Source organism: Antennarius striatus, chromosome 7 (assembly GCF_040054535.1).
Source record: "Antennarius striatus isolate MH-2024 chromosome 7, ASM4005453v1, whole genome shotgun sequence".
Lineage (NCBI taxonomy): Eukaryota > Metazoa > Chordata > Actinopteri > Lophiiformes > Antennariidae > Antennarius > Antennarius striatus.
The window spans coordinates 20750595-20767277 of record NC_090782.1 but is presented as its reverse complement, the minus strand read 5'-3'; the positions used below and the strand labels follow the sequence as shown (position 1 = coordinate 20767277).

At 44.5% G+C, this 16683-nt stretch overlaps 2 protein-coding genes across 3 annotated transcripts in view; one reads left to right on the top strand and one right to left on the bottom strand.

The window, feature by feature from the left end:
- The window catches only part of hmcn1 (hemicentin 1), a 62330-nt gene extending 51070 nt beyond the window's left edge, over positions 1 to 11260 (top strand). The window contains exons 77-107 of the mRNA XM_068318633.1: positions 52 to 216; positions 424 to 531; positions 793 to 930; positions 1018 to 1152; positions 1232 to 1501; positions 1582 to 1772; positions 1856 to 2069; positions 2153 to 2287; positions 2402 to 2592; positions 2745 to 2826; positions 2970 to 3239; positions 3333 to 3503; positions 3588 to 3758; positions 3893 to 4063; positions 4215 to 4385; positions 4496 to 4666; positions 4807 to 4977; positions 5063 to 5209; positions 5328 to 5465; positions 5578 to 5699; positions 5868 to 6105; positions 6689 to 6751; positions 6930 to 7049; positions 7149 to 7283; positions 7357 to 7470; positions 7585 to 7710; positions 7796 to 7924; positions 8995 to 9363; positions 9502 to 9621; positions 9710 to 9836; positions 10690 to 11260. Coding sequence (XP_068174734.1) covers positions 52 to 216; positions 424 to 531; positions 793 to 930; positions 1018 to 1152; positions 1232 to 1501; positions 1582 to 1772; positions 1856 to 2069; positions 2153 to 2287; positions 2402 to 2592; positions 2745 to 2826; positions 2970 to 3239; positions 3333 to 3503; positions 3588 to 3758; positions 3893 to 4063; positions 4215 to 4385; positions 4496 to 4666; positions 4807 to 4977; positions 5063 to 5209; positions 5328 to 5465; positions 5578 to 5699; positions 5868 to 6105; positions 6689 to 6751; positions 6930 to 7049; positions 7149 to 7283; positions 7357 to 7470; positions 7585 to 7710; positions 7796 to 7924; positions 8995 to 9363; positions 9502 to 9621; positions 9710 to 9836; positions 10690 to 11056 — 5240 coding nt within the window. The 3' untranslated portion in view covers positions 11057 to 11260. The remainder of the gene's footprint in view (positions 1 to 51; positions 217 to 423; positions 532 to 792; positions 931 to 1017; positions 1153 to 1231; positions 1502 to 1581; positions 1773 to 1855; positions 2070 to 2152; positions 2288 to 2401; positions 2593 to 2744; positions 2827 to 2969; positions 3240 to 3332; positions 3504 to 3587; positions 3759 to 3892; positions 4064 to 4214; positions 4386 to 4495; positions 4667 to 4806; positions 4978 to 5062; positions 5210 to 5327; positions 5466 to 5577; positions 5700 to 5867; positions 6106 to 6688; positions 6752 to 6929; positions 7050 to 7148; positions 7284 to 7356; positions 7471 to 7584; positions 7711 to 7795; positions 7925 to 8994; positions 9364 to 9501; positions 9622 to 9709; positions 9837 to 10689) is intronic.
- Positions 11261 to 11997: 737 nt separating this feature from the next.
- Positions 11998 to 15780, bottom strand: arpc5b (actin related protein 2/3 complex, subunit 5B). Of its 2 annotated transcripts, XM_068318636.1 has the most exons (4): positions 15515 to 15780; positions 14469 to 14550; positions 13919 to 14095; positions 11998 to 13821 (listed from the first exon to the last, which is right to left on the bottom strand). In XM_068318636.1, exons 1-4 carry the CDS (start codon positions 15655 to 15657, stop codon positions 13759 to 13761), a joined length of 465 nt encoding a protein of 154 aa, XP_068174737.1. In that variant the 5' UTR covers positions 15658 to 15780; the 3' UTR covers positions 11998 to 13758. The 2 variants fall into 2 exon arrangements, with proteins under 2 accessions (XP_068174737.1, XP_068174735.1); XM_068318634.1 differs by lacking the exon at positions 15515 to 15780 and having other exon boundaries at positions 13919 to 14182; positions 14469 to 14637.
- Positions 15781 to 16683: the final 903 nt, after the last annotated feature.

The window sequence follows — 16683 nt, the reverse complement described above, 5'->3', positions numbered from 1 at the left end:
TGATCTACATTTTCCTGACATGTTCTTACGTGCTTACTTGTGTCCCAATAGTTCCTCCATCAATAGCAGATGCACCGACAGAAATAACCGTGACCAGACTGTCCCCGGTGGTCATTGCTTGTACTGCATCTGGAGTACCAGAACCCACAATCCACTGGAGCAAAGATGGAGTGAAGCTTCTCAAAGCGGGACAGGGTTACAGCATCTTACCCACAGGTCAGAATCATCCCATTAATTCAACAGTGATTCAGATGTTGCATATTTATGTATTTGATTTGTATTAATATTATCCCACAGTAAAGATTACACTCACTGAGGTGTTGAGCTGCTTCAAAAACAATTACAGAGAATATTGTAAATGTTAATTGTTATCAATTTAAAGTTTTTTAACTGTGTTTATTTGATGTGATGATTTGTGCACAGGTCCAGTAGAAATCACCTCAGCTGAGCTCAGTCATGCAGGACGCTATTCATGCACCGCCAGGAATGCTGCAGGCTCCACCCACCGCCATGTGCAGCTCACAGTGCAGGGTAAGAACAACATCAATGATCAGGAGAAATCTGTTCATTTATATAGAAAATTAAACATAAGTTTGTTAATCCTTGTGCACATTCACGAATATTGAATCCTGTTTGATTGACTTACATCAAATTAAATCAAATTTATTTATAAAGCACTGTAGATGTTAGATGTGTGTTAGGGTTACTTGCTGTGCTTACCCATAAGCTATATCTTTATTCTTTATATTCTAATCTATCTGTACATCACTGTTTTCCCAAACCTCTCCTCAGAACTTCCGGTGATCCAGTCTCATCCGTCCACCCTGGATGTGATCCTGAATAACCCCATCACTCTGCCCTGTAGGGCCACAGGTTCCCCCATACCCACCATCACCTGGCAGAAGGAGGGCATCAACATCCCAACCTCAGGTAACTTACCCTGCTGATGTGTGTGTGTCAGTAAAGTAATCAGTGATCCGTTCCGTGTTCTTCATCACGTGTATCGCTTCATACTAGGTGGGAGTTTCACGGTGCTGCCGAATGGAGGTCTCCAGATCACTAAGGCTTCTGCGTCGGACTCTGGGACATACATATGTGTGGCTCAAAACCCTGCAGGCACCGCACTGGGAAAAACCAAACTCAGAGTACAAGGTAGGACCGTAAATCAAGTCACAGCAGGTTTTTTTGGTCAAATTATGCATTTCCACATTTTTCTATATTCATCCTGCAGTCCCTCCTACGATCAGCTCGGAGACACAAACGTACCTGGCGCCCGTGGACTCCTCTGTCACGCTACAATGCCAGGCCGACGGTTCCCCCACCCCTTCCGTCATGTGGCACAAAGACGGGCAGTCGCTCAGCGAGTCTGTGCGCCAGCGGGTGCTCAGTTCAGGATCCTTGCAGATCGCCTTCATCCAGCCGAGTGATACCGGACGATACACTTGCACTGCAGCCAACGTAGCAGGCACCGTTAGCCTCCAGATGAGCCTCACTGTACAGAGTACGTATCAGCTAGATCATAACAGACTAATGTTGTAAAGTCATTATGGGATTGAGACATGAAACACCTTGCCTTTGCAGTTCCACCTTCGATACGTGGTGGAGAGCAGGAGGTAGCGGTGGTGGAAAACACTCAAGCTCAGCTGGTGTGTGTGGCAGAGGGGGTCCCTCAGCCCACCCTGTCCTGGGAGAAAGATGGTGATCCCATCACTGAAAGCACTGGGGAGTACACAATCCTCCCCTCTGGAGAGCTGGTGGTAGACATCGCTCAGGTAAGGGAAATAAAAGAAGTACAGAAACAGTAACAGATTACATTTATTTCATTTTTTTCTGCTTTTTTTCTCATCCGCGTCAGCCTGAAGATGCAGGAAGTTACACCTGCGTAGCCACAAATATAGTTGGACAGGACAGTCGGGTTGTGACCCTGTCTGTCCACACTCACCCTGCGTTCACTGAGCTGCTCGGTGACGTGGCGCTCAACAAAGGAGACCGCCTCCTGATGGCGTGCGGGGTCAGCGGCATCCCTCCGCCCTCAATCACCTGGGCGTTCAACAACAACATCATCCCAGGTACGAGGAAAGATCCCCGTTGATTAGGAAAACAGTTTGTCGTTTGTTTCTTTAATCTGTTGTCCCGTGTTTTTTTAATTCAGTGCATTATGATCGTATGAACGGTCGCGGCGAGCTGGTGATAGAGAGAGTGAGCAAAGACGACTCGGGCACCTACACCTGTGTGGCAGAAAACAGCGTGGGAAGCATCAAGTCTCTGGGCTTTGTTTACGTCAAAGGTAAAATTCATTTTACCTTCCATGTAAGACAGAGTTTATAATGAACTATCATATAGTTGTAAGTGTTTATACATGATGTGATCGTGATATAAATGTGTGTTCCTCTATATGAAGAGCCTCCTATCATTGATGGGGACATTCATTCCAACCGCATTGAGCCTCTGGGGGGTAATGCCATCCTGAACTGCGAGGTTCGGGGAGACCCCCTGCCCACCATCCAGTGGAGCAAAAACGGAGTCAACATCCAGATCAGCAAACGCATCCGTCAGCTGGACAACGGCTCTCTGGCCATCTACGGCACGGTGGTAGGAAAACATGACGTATTATGCTTCACCTTGTCCGTCATTATGTTACTAAAAGTGCTCCGGTCGTATTTTTCATACTGGTATTAAACAGTTTTGGAATTCTTTACTTGTGATCGTAACGAACTGAAAGGTTTTAATTGGATTTTTATTAGAGTGAGGATGCAGGAAACTACATTTGTGTGGCAACAAATGATGCCGGGGTGATGGAGAGGACTGTCACGCTCACCCTTCACAGTGAGTCACTATCTTCTGTCTGTCTGTCTTTTTGCACAATCTTCATTATTAAATTTAAAATCTAAAAGTGTATTTCAGTAATCGTCAGGCATTATTTTTATCAGTGTGATTATCTTTTAAATGTGGGTCCACCCTTCCTCCAGGCGCACCCACCATCACCTTGGAACCGGCGGAGACGGTGGTGGATGCTGGCACCACGGTTGTGCTCAGCTGTCAGGCAGAGGGTGAGCCCACCCCTATGATAGAGTGGTCTCGCCAGGGGGTCCCTCTGCTGGGTAACGACCACTTCTCCAGTCTGTCCAATGGTTCCCTGAGGATCAGCAGTGCCCAGAAGGAGGACACGGCTGAATATGAATGCGTGGCCAGAAACCTGCTTGGGTCGGTGTTTGTCAGGGTCCCGCTTACTGTACGGGGTGAGTTTTGTTTTGTCTTCAGTTAAAAAAGAACAACCACTTAACCACAATTGGCTAAAGACTCGCTGTATTGTGGATTCCTTTGTTTTCCAGTTCATGGGGGCTACTCAGAGTGGGCAGAATGGGCTTCTTGCAGTGTGTCTTGTGGTGTTGGCTCCCAAAAGAGACTGAGACAGTGCAACAATCCTCTCCCCGCCAACGGTGGACGACACTGCGTTGGATCAAACACAGAAACACGTGACTGTAAGGGAAAGCCCTGTCCAGGTGAGGTGCAGAGCAATTCAACACATTTGCTCTGGACTGGACATTGCAAGACATGAAGAAACTTTTACCTCTGTCCTTCTGCAGTGGATGGTAACTGGTCAGAGTGGTCTGTCTGGGAGGAGTGCTCACGTACCTGTGGTCAGGGCAACAGAACCAGGATCCGGACGTGCAGTAACCCTCCAGCTCAGCACGGAGGGAGGCCGTGTGAAGGAAAGGCAGCAGAGGTCATCATGTGCAGCGTCAGACCCTGTCCAGGTGATGGAACAAATACACACACATACATGTGGGTTGAGTAGAAACATGCAACCTCAGACAAATGCAGAAAGTTTCCACAGATGGGTCTGAATGTGACTGGAGGCCTGTTTGTATGTCTGTTTTCACCCCTGTAGTTGCGGGTAACTGGGGGTCCTGGCTGCCCTGGAGCCCCTGCAGTGAGACTTGTGGTAAGGGAATGCAGTCCAGAATCCGGCTCTGCAACAATCCTCCACCAGCATTTGAAGGCCTGCAGTGCAAAGGCTCAGACACTCAAACACAAGTGTGCAAGGAGAGATCTTGTCCCGGTGAGCGTGCAGAGGTCGTATCTTATGATCAAATGAGACCGTAAGAGATTTTAGTGTGTATCTGCTCCTTCAGCGGAGTCACTGCTAGACATTAGGTTGCAGTGTTGCGAAGTAATGCCTAATGCTTCTCCGTCTTCTTCTTCGTCTTCAGTGGATGGGAAGTGGTCATCGTGGGTGACCTGGGGGGCCTGCAGTGTTTCCTGTGGAGGTGGCACGAGACACAGGACACGCCTCTGTGGCAGCCCCGCCCCGCAACACGGTGGAAGGCAGTGCGAAGGAAACGACGTGCACATCGACTTCTGTAACAGCGACCCCTGCCCCGGTGAGTCGTTATAACTTACTTGCAGTAGTTACTTCTACATGGGATTACAGTATATAACATCTATTTTATTATTGTTATAATGTCTTTCTTAACATTGCATTTTTTTTTAGTTAATGGTAACTGGGCTCCATGGAGTAGCTGGGGCAGCTGCAGCAAGACGTGCAACGGAGGTCAGATGAGGCGCTACAGGACATGTGACAACCCCAGACCGGCCAATGGCGGGAGAGCATGCGCAGGCGCAGACACACAGATACAGAGATGCAGCACAGCCAACTGTCCTGGTGAGTCAGCATGTGAAGACAGGGGTCAGGGGTCAGCTAAGTTAAGAGCACAAACTCGAGTGAAATAAATGCTCTGATTGAATAGTTATGAGTTATTGTTTTTAATGTATTTTTTCATGTCTTTACGTGCGTCTTTGCAGTCGATGGTAACTGGGGTTCATGGCAGCCGTGGGGTGAGTGCTCTGCTTCCTGTGGGGGCGGAGAGAGGACGCGTATCCGTCTCTGCAATAGCCCATCTCATAGCAACGGTGGCCGGCCGTGTCCAGGAGACTCTTCCCAGTTGTCCCGGTGTCACACTCAGGCCTGTCCGGGTAAGCCATCTTTTTATTATATGTAAGTGAAGAATATCGTGGAGCTTTTGCAGAATTTTTGAAAGTCCTTCTCTTTCTTTGTCAGGTGGGCCCCAGACGGCCCGTGGGAGCATAATAGGGAACATCAACGATATTGACTTTGGCATCTCCATCCTTAATGCTACCATCATAGAGAGCAAGACTGGAAACAGAATCATCAAGGCTACTATAACGAATGTACCAAGGACATTAGGTCAGTTCCCCACCGCACCATAGAGGAGCTTCCTCCATGCATATAGCGCAGCTAGGTTGAACCTACTCGGTAAATGTCTTCACAAATGATCCACTCTCCTTCTTCCTTTATTATCAAGGTCCTGCAATGAGAAAGCTCATCTCCATCCTGAACCCTGTGTACTGGACCACAGCGCAGGAGGTTGGAGAGGCTGTCAATGGCTTCACGCTGACTGATGGCATCTTCCGGCGAGAGACGCAGGTGGAGTTTGCCACAGGTACGACTCGAAAGCTCTCTGAGTAGCCGGCTCGGCGTTTCAGCCATCGTGTGGGCTGAAACTGTGGAAACGATGGTGCAGAACCCTGACAAACGTCTGCGGGTCTTGGTAGGTGAAATCCTGACGATGACCCACGTCGCCAGGGGGCTGGACTCCGATGGAGCCATGTTGCTGGACATTGTTGTGAACGGACACATCCTGCAGCTGCCCTCACATGCTGACATCGGCATCAAGGTGAATTAAAGACATGTGTGCCACATTTATCCCCTAACTTAAACCAGATTGCACAAAGCAAACAAACAAAACCATTTATTTTCCCATTGCTGCACAGAATATATGATTTTCCTGAGATGTAGTCATCATGCTGTAATCCTACCTCTCATGTCCACTTGTTTGACCCAGGACTACACAGAGGATTACATCCAGACGGGCCCGGGTCAGCTGTACGCCCTCTCCACCCGCATGTTCAGCATTGACAGGGAGAGCGTGCCTTACTCCTGGAACCACACCATCCTCTACGACCTGTCCAAGGGCAAGATGCCCTACCTGGTGGAGATGCTGCATGCCACAGCCATCAGCGCTCAGTACCATCCCTTGGAGGAGATGTTGGAATACAGCATCCAAGCCAGTATCTCCAAGGGTGAGGACAGTGGCCTGTAATAGGACTGAACGTCAGAGTCGTGTTTAAGCTGCTGGCAAGAGATGGATGTTAGATTACAGTAGTACCTTGAGATATGAGCTACTCCACATGCTAGTATTTTGAGATTCAAGTCGTCGCTTTGTTCATATTTTTGTTTGACATATAAATGAAAATCCGAGACACGAGCCATACTTTGGGACACCACCTCTCCTGACTTTTGTGTTTCTTTTCATTCTTTATCATTGTTTACATAACTTTACATACATAACTATGTATGTCTATTGGTTTTTTGTTAAAAAAATGTTTTTTTTTATGATTTAGAAGGTTTTGAGGCGGGTAACTGGAATTGAACTGGAATTGAACAAAATTAAAATTCAGATAATTTTAGTTACTTTAAACGGAGAAAATTGGAGTTTTTTTGACTGACCAGCTCAGTCACGGAACGAATGAAACTCGTATCTCAAGGTTTTACTGTATTTACTTTTTCTCTGTTGTTGTTGTTTGTTTTTTTACTTTTTCTCTGTTGTTGCTCAGACATTTATCTTTTTCTTGCATGTTTTCATCCTAAACGTGTTCGCTGCAGGAGATCGCAGTAATCAATGTCCTCAGGGGTTCAGTCTGGTCTCTGCTGGGCCCTATTGTGAAGGTAACAGTCATCCCAACACAATAGGCAGTTTGTAACTCAATGAAAATCAGTGGAAAACATTCAAGACAATAACAAGTTTATAAAAAATTATATCACTGTTTGAAATTTGTATTTATTGATCTCTGAATGGCCTGTAGCAGGATATTGGCGTTGTTGATGAATCGATTGTGTTCCGCAGATGAGAACGAGTGTGTGGTCGGGAACCCATGTTCTCATGCCTGCCACAATGCCATGGGAACCTACTACTGCTCTTGTCCACGAGGGCTCACCATCTCAGCTGATGGCAGGACCTGCCAGGGTATCCAGCTCACACTGACTCACCGATGACAACCATCAGCAGTTCAATTATTGCACATTAACATTATTAGTGTTTGAACTCTTCTGTCCTTGTTGTTAGACATTGACGAGTGCTCCCTCGGTGGGAACGTTTGCCACGACGGACAGGACTGTGAGAACACGATTGGCTCCTACCGATGCGTCATGCGTTGCGGGCGTGGCTTCAGGAGAACGGTGGACGGTCTCAGCTGCACGGGTACAGTCGTTGATCGTCTGCTGCGAGTGTGAGTGGAAATAAAACATTTTGACTGCTCACCTTTGCTGCTCAGATGTGAACGAGTGTCAGGAATCCAACCCCTGCAACCAACACTGTCTGAACACCATCGGCAGCTACAGATGCGCCTGCGAACCCGGGTTTCAACTCAGGAACCGCCGCTGTATCGGTGAGGCAGTTGTATTTCCTCCATATGATGTATTATTCTAGTGTTTTTAAGAATACAGACATGCTCGTGTAAAATTATATCTGAAATCTTAATTTCTGTCTCTCCTCACTTTAGATATCAATGAGTGCAGGCAGAGGGTTTGTCGCTCTGATCAGCAGTGTAAAAACACACGGGGTGGTTACACCTGTATCGACTTGTGCCCCAATGGCATGACCAAAGGGGGCAACGGGACCTGTGTAGGTGAGTAACAACAGGATTTCTCCCTCACAAAAAGCACAAACTTTGCACCATAATTTTCCCCTTTATCCTTTGCGACCCGCTGCAGACATCGATGAGTGCCGAGACGGAACTCATCAATGCAGATACAATCAGATCTGTGAGAACACCCGAGGCAGCTACCACTGCACCTGCCCACGAGGATACCGATCTCAGGGAGTGGGACGTCCGTGTCTCGGTAGGTGCATCCTTTGTGCACATTCAAACGGCTTTATTTACAGTTTTCAGGCGGGTGCTACTTCCACTTGCTTGTGTGCAGTTCTGTTTAGCTGAGGATATTTGCAAAAGCATGTTGAGCAATTAAAGGGTGTGGACATTTTTGCACTGCTTCCCCCTTTCACCTCCCAATGAGCTGGCTTGTTTCTGACCTGCTTTGTCTCAACAACTCTCTTTCTTTACAAAGTATAATTCTGCTCTACAGGAATCTGAAATGGAGTTAAGGCATTAATATCCTATCAGTGTGTACTCACATCTCTAAAGTGCTGCAATTAAAACTGCTGACTAACTCATATGTTGAGCGCAAAAGACCCTTGAATATTCAGTGCATGGATCAAGTCCTCTAAAGCCCTTGGTTGTTTATCTACACTGTCAGATAGGAGTCAGAGGAAGGGTAAGAAAACAGTACAGAGGAAGAGAAACTGAAAGAAGTATTTCTTTGACACATGCAACAAAAAAAGACCAGCACCACAACCTCACTCTACTATTTCCTTTCACCCTCTTCCTTTTTCTGACTGTTGAAACTCAGTGTTTGGGTCTGGCTAGTTCCTGAAGTTGCTTTTGTAATGGCCTACACTCACCGTTCCCCTTGTGACATCATTAACATTGTATGCTGATGTCTGTTCTTATCTCAAATGAATTGGATTTTTTTTTTATATGATATCAAATATGAATAATATTTGGTATCATTTACCCACATAGAATGTTAGACAGATTTGGATTTGAATTATTCTCCAGGCATTAATTTTAATTTCTATTTCTAAGGGGTTCAAACTACATCAATAAATCTAAAGTCTCAATACATTTCTGTCTCAAGGACATGGTAATGTATTGTTTGACAGTGGGGTAATTGACATATACTTTTTTCCCCCCCTTCTTTGTCATCCACTTCATCCGTTCATTGTTCTTCTCATCCATCACCTTTTTCCATCTCTCCATTATTTTTGCACTTTTTTCCCCTCCTTCCCACTTTCATATCTTCCTACTCTGCTGTCTTTTTCTGGCGCTGGTCTTTCTTTGTGCTGAGGGCAGACATAAATGAGTGTGAGCGGCTACCGAAGCCCTGTGCCGACCAATGCGTCAACACTCCTGGGAGCTTCAAGTGCACCTGCCCGCCGGGGCGTCATCTGCTGGGGGATGGCAAATCGTGTGCCGGTCTCGAACGCCTCCCCAACTACGAAAGTTACTCATACGGCTACCAGACATCACAGAACTCTCCTGAGCGCAGCCCCTACCAGAGACTGTATCACAACATGGCCTCTCAGAGCTTCCATTCCTACTCAGCCACCACAGGGGGGCGCTACAGGAGCCGGACACGCAGGGAAGCCCCCGTGGGTTCCTCTCAGCAGGGCGTCCTCGCTTGTCAGCAAGGGTTTGAGTCCAGGGGTGGCTCCTGTTTTGGTAACTATGGACGATAGGCAGGGTTGAGATGAGTGGGAAAAAAAGAAAGTTTTGTCGCTTTGACTCGCTTTAAACATTTTCATTCTTGTTCTGTGATTTTTCTCTGCTCCTTTCTGTGCATGTGCGCAACATCAACAGACATCAACGAGTGTGAGGTGAGGGATGCTTGTCAACACGAGTGTATGAACACACCGGGGAGCCACAGGTGTCTCTGTCCAGCCGGGTATCGCCTCATGACCAATGGAAAGACATGCCAAGGTGAGAACAGTCAGCTTCTTCCTCTTGTCACACCTTCATCATGACTGGAACATAAATTAAATAATGGAAAACTGTTTGCTTCACATAGATATAGACGAGTGCCTGGAGCAGGACGTCCAGTGTGGAGCCAACCGGATGTGCTTCAACATGAGAGGAAGTTACCAGTGTATCGACACGCCCTGTCCACCCAACTACCAGAGAGACCCCGCCACAGGGTGACCCCCGCAGGAACACACATCACCTATTATCTACCAAAACATTCACAAAACATAGCAACGTTCTTAAAATCCTCATAACATTTGTGTATCAGGAAAATCATTTCATTTTAGTTTTGTGAGCAGAAAATAAAAATAAATAAATAAAGACAAAACAAAATTAATTTTGGTTTGAATAACAGAATCGTGCAGCGATTATTTTTTTTTCACTTTCACAGAATGAAGGTAGGATTCAGTTGATGGTAAGAAAAGAAGCCGCACAGCTAATGTAGAGAGTGAACTTTGAGCGTTTGAAAGATGATGCTGGTGATTCAGTGACACACAGACGTATATTCACATAAGTCTCCTACTTTCTGAAGTGTGTACACACGTCATTTATGAGGGGACTGTTGGCCTTGGCAGAATTCTGTGTTTTTATGAATGCCCTCAATATTTTCTTTCTGTTCCCCTGGAGAGAAATGAAAACTGCATTCACTGTTTTCTCAGTAGGTAATCCCGTAGTTCCAATAAAAACAGTTCACAGATGCGTCTGTGGTTTGACCGGACATAATATGTGGAAATGTCAGATGTTATGGACTGAATTCTGCTCCAAAGTGGCCTCTTTGAATTTGATTGATAAATTAATAGGATAAATTTCCCTTTAATTATCATGATGAATTGTAGGTACATGATTCCAACATGTGATTCAGACATATTCCGAGGTAAGGAGGGCTGTAAGTTATACATTTGGTCTGTATGCAGTTGTTCCAAACACAATATTGAAAATAAAAACATCCATTTCCCTGTATTAAAAGGTTACATCAAGGACGATAAAAGTGGTTTTTATTATTAACAGATCTCGCCTCTGCTTTAGGTTTTGCCTGAAGAACTGTCCTCCAAACGACCTTGAGTGCGCCCTGAGCCCCTACGCTCTGGAATACAAGCTGCTGTCTCTCCCCTTTGGTATCGCGGCCAACCAGGACCTCATCCGACTGGTGGCTTACACGCAAGAGGGCGTGATGCACCCCCGAACCACCTTCCTGGCGGTGGATGAGGACGTGGCGTTACCGTTTGCCCTGCGGGACGAGAACCTGAAGGGGGTGCTGTTCACCACGCAGGCGCTACGAGAGCCTGACACGTACCGCATGAAGGTGCGAGCCCTCTCCTACAGCGAGGACGGAGGCATCGAGTACCAGACGACCTTCATCGTCTACATCGCCGTCTCCGCCTACCCCTACTGAGAGCACTTTAAATGACGCGGGACAAAGGTGCAGCGGTGACTGGTGTCCTCATGGAGTGCCGCTGACATGAACGAGAGTGGGTTGTGATTTGGAAAGGAAACAAACTGAGATGACATGACATGGAGTGGAAGAGAGGCCGGCGTCTGACGCCCTGGAGACACGAGGAAGCAGATTTAAAGAGGATTCAATAAAGGCTGCCAGAGATTAATGGATCAAACTGGCTATTTGTTCACTTTAATCCCTGGAATCCTCCTCTCAGTCTCTGTAGACAATTTCTGTGAAATGTTCTGATATGTTGCATTGTTTTGTTTTTTTTCACTTGCCCCTTCAAATATTTATGAGATCAACAAAATTTTCCTCCTTGAAACCAAAGCGTCCGCCGGCGTCTTGGAAAGCAGCCACAGCCGGGCATTTATTTACATCTTTTATTAACTTATTGGGAAGTGCTTGAATGAGAAGAAAAAATGGGCCGTTCCCTCACGCGTTTAGTCCTCGTGTTGTCAGATGTGTCGTGTTCACATACGGTGCTCATTTTGGTGTTTTAATACTTGACTCTTACATATTCTACATCCTCAAGTAGCAGCCTATCGTAACACAGAAGTCCAGCTTGTAGAGATCCTATCCAATCATCGCGCTGATGACATCATCAGTGTGCTATACTGCTCAGTTGATACCAAGATGTATTTTATTTTTATGACGTGTACATATGTCTTTTGTCATAATGCATTGCCATAATGTACTTATCCATTTTGTAATAAAAATGTAATGAATGAATATACAATGAACTGAAGCATGTCTGCAACATAAAAATCTTTTTCAGCGATACAATTGTCAAATATCCTCAGCCACCAGGAGAGGGCGCTACGCTCAACTAAATACCAGTACAGTACTATCATTTCCAAATGTACTTGCAAAATAGAAATGAAAACTTTTTCCAACAATCTGCATTCACACCTTTTTATTTTTTTTGTCAAAAAAAAAAGCACAAACATAAAAAAAGGAACATCGAGTAAGGCAGTGTGTACATCAGTTTGGTATGCTCTCGTCTTATTTCAGGCTAGAATACATGAAGCGGAAGAAACCACAGCTTTCTTTGATTTTCATGTAAAACCAGTGAAACGTTACTGCATTAGAAAGAAGAATCTAATGTCTGGCTGCATCACCTCTGATGACGGTATTTAAACATGAAACATGTTTAAACAGCAACTGGTGACAACTTTGCAGATGAAACAACAGTGATGACTTTGATTTATTGAAATGTCTTGAGTTCTTCTGTTTGGAAATGAGCAGGAACCAAACATTCTGTCCACATGAAGTTTAGCGCTGCTTATTCCCAACACAAGCAAGTTCATGAACAACACACTTTATTTTTTATGGTGTTTGTTAAACTTCACCGCTTTGCTGTTAAAATATTTCTCTAACACACAACGGTGACTAAATCGATGTACGATGTTTCATTTCCATGACAGTAAAATAAATCATTTGGCAACAGACACAATCTACCTGGTGAGAAAAAAAAAAAAAGATTTCCAGTTTTCCTCCTTGTCCTGTGAAATAAATGGAAAATAAAAGTTTATGAAGTGACAGCATGATTGTTCCGCTGCCTGACGGCAACACATAAGGAAGTGAGCACAAATTTTTTAGCACAAAAAAAAAAAATCTATTTTCTAAAAGACACAAACAAAAGACGGGTATGATTTCCTCGAGAACATATTTTAAATTCTCAAGTGGGCTCATGCATATATATATATACATATATTTAAATCACACGGGTATCTGTCAATTTAAATTTTCAGATATCTTCAACCCTTTAAGCTCTGCTTTTAAATTTAAACTTAGAAGAGATTTAACCTCGAGGCAAAAATCATTACGACATGGCGTTAGCAAAACCGTTTCAGAGATATTTTTTTCTCCGAGATGTCAGGCTGGGAGGAGTGGGAAAATGGGATTAATAAGAGCGCTGATGGAGATGTATCGTGGGTAATAATCCTCAACTGGGGCAGCACCAGCCACTCCCCACCAACTCCTCTGAGTGCATGGTGACCCCGTGGGTAAATCCACCACCCTCCATCTGTGACTGTGCTTTTCAGGAGGCCCCCGATGCTAAAGTGTTGCATCCAGAAGCAATGAGAGGATTAACTGACAGAATCGGGCTTTTATTTCACCGGGAACTCTCTGCTGTTGTTGGAGCAACAAACGCTCCAGTAAGCCTGGGAGAAACACAGGATGGAATCAGGAGTCACGACCGCTGTGGTGACAAATTGCTGGTGGGAGGGGGGTCTCCTCATGGCCAAGGAGAAGTCAGGTGATCCAGTCAAAAGCAAAGATTAGAGGGTGGTGTCAGAAAACAAATGTGTGTTTACAGGGATGCTGAATGAATGCATACTGTACTGGAATGACTAGGGGTGGTGTGGGGGTGGGGGCTGTTAATAAATCATGGAAACCACACAGACACATTGGGTGTGATGTTATATGTATCACCCTGTGAGGAATCAAGCAGGCTTTGCATAGGAGGAAAAAAAGAAAACTACTTTTAACCCTGATTCTTTTTTCTTGTTTTTTTTAGTCTTGCCTTGAAGGTTGGGTTAAAAATCTGTTGTTCCTCTTGGTTCCTATGCTCTCTGTTAGATTCTATGACTGGTACAGTACAGATGGAGTCCTCGTGTATCTGATGTGATATGAGCCGATGCCCCGTTTCTCTTTTATACCGTCTTCCTCGCTGTTAGTACCCTGACGATGCAACCTACACCTCCAGCAGCCAGAGCCTGGAGACACAGAGAGAAGAGAATGGCTTCAAAATTGTTTGGGTTGTACTTGCATTCCGATGTAACCCTATATTCATATTAGAGCGTGAACATTTACCTTTTCATGCCACTGCAGCAGCACAGCGCTGCTGTTTTCCGATGGCCTCTCGAAGCCTTTGTAGATGTATTTCATCAGCAGGTCCACACCGTTCCCGTCCAAGGACTGCACAGCTTTCTCAATATCACTGCTCTTAAAGCTACTAAGAACCTTCAGCACCAAAGCCTCTGCACGATCCTGAAAAGAAAAGGGACATGTAGACAAGAGAGACGGTGTAGGCTTGACCTGAACTGATGCCCTTTTGGATCGATGGATGGAAGTTTTCTGATAAATGTGAATAAAAACAAAAAGGAAGATCAGTAGAAGTTGCAAAACATATTTCTGACCTAATCTGCCCCGTTGTTAGAGCTGAAGTTTCAACCAAATGCATCAACATATGCAGAAATCACCACGTTAAAAGAGATGTAAAACGCCACCAAACCTCTATACGTCAAACATCTCAATATCTCCACTGCGTGTTTCTAGAGGACAACCTCCAACAAATAGAATTAGTAATTTCATCATTCAACAATTGTTGATGGAGCCGTCATGGTTGTAAAATCAAACCCACCTTTACATTCTGGTTCTTTGTGTTAATCGGTGGGTTCTTCAGAACAGCCTGCAATGCCTCCATGAGATGTCCTGTGCAGGGACGGTTAAGAATACAACTTCCAAATCACAAGAATGGTCACAAATCCAAATATGTTATTAAAAAACAGTGACCGGCCATCACTACAATCTCAGATGTGTGATTAGATGTGGTGTAGGGGTGTGTATCTGTGCAAATCTGTGAGATTCTCTCACAGTCCGGGGGGGTGGGGGGGGGGGGTTGTGGTGGGTTTTTGTACATGCATTTAAACGTAAAGAGCATCATGTCAACCTGCAACAAAGTGATTTAAACAAGCACAGCCATTAGGATGGTTAAGTAAATATTTTTCAACGTTTGTCTTGAATCAATAGCTACATGTCAACACACAGAATTTATTTTCCTAATGCTTGTACAACTGCATCCACTGCTCCTGGCTGTATTGTTTCTGTGATCATACTTTGAGTCTTATATAGACATAAAGTCAACCTCTCTTTCAATTCTCCAGTGCAACGTGAGGTGGGTGGTGACTTCTATCCAACGCGGAAGTGGATCACTTCCATACCTTATAAGGCCACTAGAACAGAAAAACAAGCACAGACGTTCCTCAACACAAACCGGCTTTAATTAAAGACACCTACATCCAAACCTACCTGTTGTTGTAATGCACTTCCTGTACCAAAGACAACAGTTATCAAGTCGTCAGCTAAACCTCTGCTTCTGCAATATCTTACTACGATATCCAACAGAACCAGCATAAAATATGAAAGTATATCCAAACAGCTAATTTTAAGGAATACAAACGTGCACAAGCTTTTGGTTCTGGACAACAAGAACCTGTTCTATCGTGGGCTAGAAATCCCTGGGTGTGGCTGTCAGGCAAGTCTGGGCAGCCACTGGCCTACATACAAAACGCCCAATCACACAGCAGCAGTACATGTATGTAGAGGAAGCATGACGATCAAAAGTAGCCCCGAATACACACACATATTCCAGCTAACTTGATGAGCTAGCTAATCATGAAAGGATATTGTCTGATAAGGGAGTCCACCTCTGCCTCGTCAGGACCCAGCTGGTTTTCTCCTCCGTCTTCCTCGTCTACAAATTTGTTCTCGTCGTACTCGTCCACGTCTACTCGCCTGAAGCGGGCACCGGACACAGTGTTCTTCGACATGTCGGCTACGGTTTGCGCTAATTTTTCCACCTAAGATACAAGAGCTGGAATAGAACTCCGGCCTTTCTCGGCGTTTCGTTCCGCGACGACTGTGACAAGCAAGCAGGCAGTTTGCTGACTTCTTTCCGGTTTCTGTGAGAGCGTTTTCTGGCTCGGTGTATGCAACATTGCCATCTAGTGACCGAAATATGGCATTGCAAGTTATTGGCTGCACTTTGCGCTACTGGCCGTTAGGGGGCAATCAAACATCAAAGATGGAACTAACGTTTGTAACGCTGGCACTCTGACTGACTTAAAACTTAACAATTTTACTCACGTTATACAGTAAGTCAACACACTCCTACTGTAAACACCGGAAAGATCTTCGAAGGTTACCCACGATATCAGTAAAAACCATGACATATGCAATTCAGTCATTAATTTGACTTATTTATTTAGATTTTAATTAAATAAATATGCAAAATGACTAGAAAAAGTCCAGTGACCCAGAGGTCACATAGAAAACAATGAATATGACCAAAAAAATTAGGTCATCCCTAAAATCAAATTAAAATTATTTCCACACAAAATAGTAGTTCAATTTGAAAGATGGTTTGACTAAAAACTATGTAAAAATATCATTAAAAGTGAATTAAAGACAAAACATTTAATATTTAGACAATTATTTCACTACCCTGACGATTTTCTTCAGCAAAATAACACTAAAAAAAAGGTATGACTATAAAAATATATCCATTAATAAATAATCATCTTAATAAAGATAAACTGTTTACAAATTACCATTAATTGACAGGGAATACAACAGGCAAAACACTTTCAAATTAGCATATATGAGTATGAAAATGTTGGTTAACAGGAAGAAATTAACAAGAAGAAAATTCCAATGTGTCGTCATCAAGTCAATAATCTTTATAGGGGCCATATTTTCAACACAGACTAAACAATGCAGGCACCACATTCTGATGTGTGATGTGATGTAATGTGAGCCTGTTATCCCCCTGCATTGCCCAATGAAAGGGTGATATT